Genomic DNA, 2760 nt, shown 5'->3' with positions numbered 1-2760 from the left:
TTGCAGGTATTTCGCAGCTGCTTTTCTTCCAGGCGGTGAGAGGCTTCCCAGAGACCCACGGAGGTTCTGGGTCAGAAGGAGACCCCCACGGAAGGAAAGTCCACCCATAGGACGGACATAGGAGCTTAGTGACCTCCGCCTGTTGAGACAAAAACGGGGTGAGGGGTGGAGAGGTTAATGGGGCAGCGAGTGAGATATTTATTCAGATTTATTTATTCGTTTTTATTTTATTTTTATTTTTTTGGTAGATATTTTATTAAGTTTTTAGAGTTAACACTAATACTAATAATACAACTTATGATGATATTAATATCGATATCGATGTCGATGTTGATATTAATATTGCTATTAATATTGCTATTAATATTGCTATTAATATTGCTATTACTATTACTATTACTATTGCTATTACTATTGCTACTATTGCTATTACTATTGCTATTACTATTGCTATTGCTATTGCTATTGATATTGATATTGATATTGATATTAATATTGTTAATGTTAATGTTGTTAATGTTGTTAATGTTAATGTTAATGTCAATGTCAATGTCAATGTTAATATTGCTATTAATATTAATAGCAATATTAATATTAATAGCAATATTAATATTAATAGCAATATTAATAACAACAATAAAAAACAAGAATAATAATGATATTTTTATTTTTATTTTTAATATATTTTTTAGATATTTTATTAAGTTTTTAGAGTTGCCAAGTTTTCAGCGCTTAGTTGTTGCCTGGGTCCAGATATTTAACACTAATACTAATAATACAGCTTATGATGATATCAATATCAATATCAATATCAATATCAATATCAATATCAATATATTGATATCAATATCAATATCAAGGTTGACCATATCAATATCAATATTAATATCAATATTAATATTGATATTAATATCGATATTAATATTGATATTAAAGCAATATTAATAGCAATAGCGATATTAACATTAAGCAATATTAATATTAATAGCAATATTAATAACAATAACAAAACAACAATAATAATGTTGTTGTTATTATTATTATTAATATTATTAACAACACTAATAATAACTTCTTCTCTATAAGTCTGTTCAATATTACACAGTCCAGTGTTTTTTCCTGATCCTCCTTTCTTCCCATACTGTTTTCATTTTCCCAACAGTCCAAGTTGCCTCGTGAAAAAAGCACCTTCGGGACTCTGAACCCCAAGTTCACTTGTGCGAGCGTCACGGGCACTCGGGACCTCACTCGTGGGAGTGTCGTGGGCGCTCGCAATCCCACTCACGCAAGTGCTTCAGGGCCTGATTCGCGCAAGCATCACGGGTGCTCTCAGCTCCACTTGCGCGAGCAATGGGTGCTCATGCATGCCTGTCTGCAGACGCACCTGCCCCTCCCACAAAACCATCCCTCTTTTTCCCCCTCCTTCTGTTGTGATTCCTCGCAAGCCAGCGGACCCGGCAGCTGAGTCAGAGGACTCAGAGGAGGAGGAGGGGCCTGGAGTGACGTCAGAGTCAAGAGGAAGGCTCTGAGGAGCTCCAAGACTTAACAGTCGGATGAGGAGCCTGGCCCCTCTACTCGCGCTCAGGCTGAGACACAGCTGTGCTGGGAGCCTGAGTTGGATAGTGATGAAGAACAGCTGGGACAAATCACGGATGCACGTAAGCACCGGCAAGAAAAGCAAGTAGGACAGAGGAATGCAATGGGGCGGCTCCAAAGGCAAAGGACAAGGCATTAGGAAGCCACGCCTGGGCTGAATTATAAAAGGGAAGGTGTGGGAGGTGCTGGTGGCCGAAGGCAACCGTTTGTGTTGAGGGTCGGGATTCTGTGAACTGTGTTTGTTTGCCTTGGATGTTGACTCAGGTCTGTGAATAATAAAAGGGGATTGGTTTTTTCCTGTGGTTCCAGCCTGCTTGTTGGACAAGGGGATTCTCCTTGCGAGCATAACAAGGACTCGCGTAGGCTGGGACAGAACACCTTCCGCCTCTGGGCCGCCAACCAGGAACGGTTGGGGAACTAGGATCTGAACCCCAACTTCTCCTCTCTTCCAGCCTCTTACCTTTCAGGGCCTCACAGTTGAACCGGCTGGAAACACCGCGGGACTTCAATCCAATGGTGACCCCGTTTAGGGTGTTCTTGTGGTAGGTCACAATGAACTTCTCGTACGGCGGGATGAGAACTTCCCTTTCGTCCGGATAGTAGGAGAGGTCATAAATGGGCACTCCGTGACAGGTCTTGATGGAGAAGAAGGTGTCCTGGCCAAAGCTTTGGGCCTTCTCTTTGACCAAAGACGAGGAAGCGAACTGCCCGAAGCGGACAAGCTGTTTCGAGTGGACGTTAAAACGGATCCCGTTTACCCCGCGGAAGACCTCGTAGCATTTGCCTTTGATCTTCCGGGCCTGAACAGCCCTGGTTAGGAGGAAGAAGAAGTCCTTGAAGGCAAAATGATTGTAAGCGTATTTGGATTTCCCGGCATTGCGGACGGCGTTGTTGAAATCAGGATACAGGCCCCCGCCCATTGTGTAAGCCACAATTGCAGTGCCATAGACGGGATTGATGTTGCTGACGCTTGGCCCAAGTTTGGCCCAGTGCCATCTGGCCGCATTCCAGATTGACATATATTTCATCGGGACGGGAAGATATCCTGGCTTCTGCACCTTGAACTCCTTCTTGGGGTTGCAGTTAATATATTGGTCATCCACGGAATTCGTGGACATGTCGAGGGGAATCTTCTGGAAACACAACACCTGTGCGGTGAAAGAG

General features: G+C 42.6%; 1 protein-coding gene across 1 annotated transcript; it reads right to left on the bottom strand.

Moving 5' to 3' along the window:
- Positions 1-116: 116 nt before the first annotated feature.
- On the bottom strand, positions 117-2714 carry LOC107300176 (NAD(P)(+)--arginine ADP-ribosyltransferase 2-like). Its single transcript, XM_029286950.1, has 2 exons — positions 2057-2714; positions 117-139 (listed from the first exon to the last, which is right to left on the bottom strand). The coding sequence occupies exons 1-2, from the start codon at positions 2712-2714 to the stop codon at positions 126-128; spliced, it is 672 nt and encodes a 223-aa protein (XP_029142783.1). The 3' UTR covers positions 117-125.
- Between the last annotated feature and the right edge of the window lie 46 nt (positions 2715-2760).

Source organism: Protobothrops mucrosquamatus, unplaced genomic scaffold, assembly GCF_001527695.2.
Source record: "Protobothrops mucrosquamatus isolate PMUCROS unplaced genomic scaffold, P.Mucros_1.0 scaffold6308, whole genome shotgun sequence".
Classification (NCBI taxonomy): domain Eukaryota; kingdom Metazoa; phylum Chordata; class Lepidosauria; order Squamata; family Viperidae; genus Protobothrops; species Protobothrops mucrosquamatus.
This window is presented reverse-complemented; position numbering and strand designations above follow the sequence as displayed.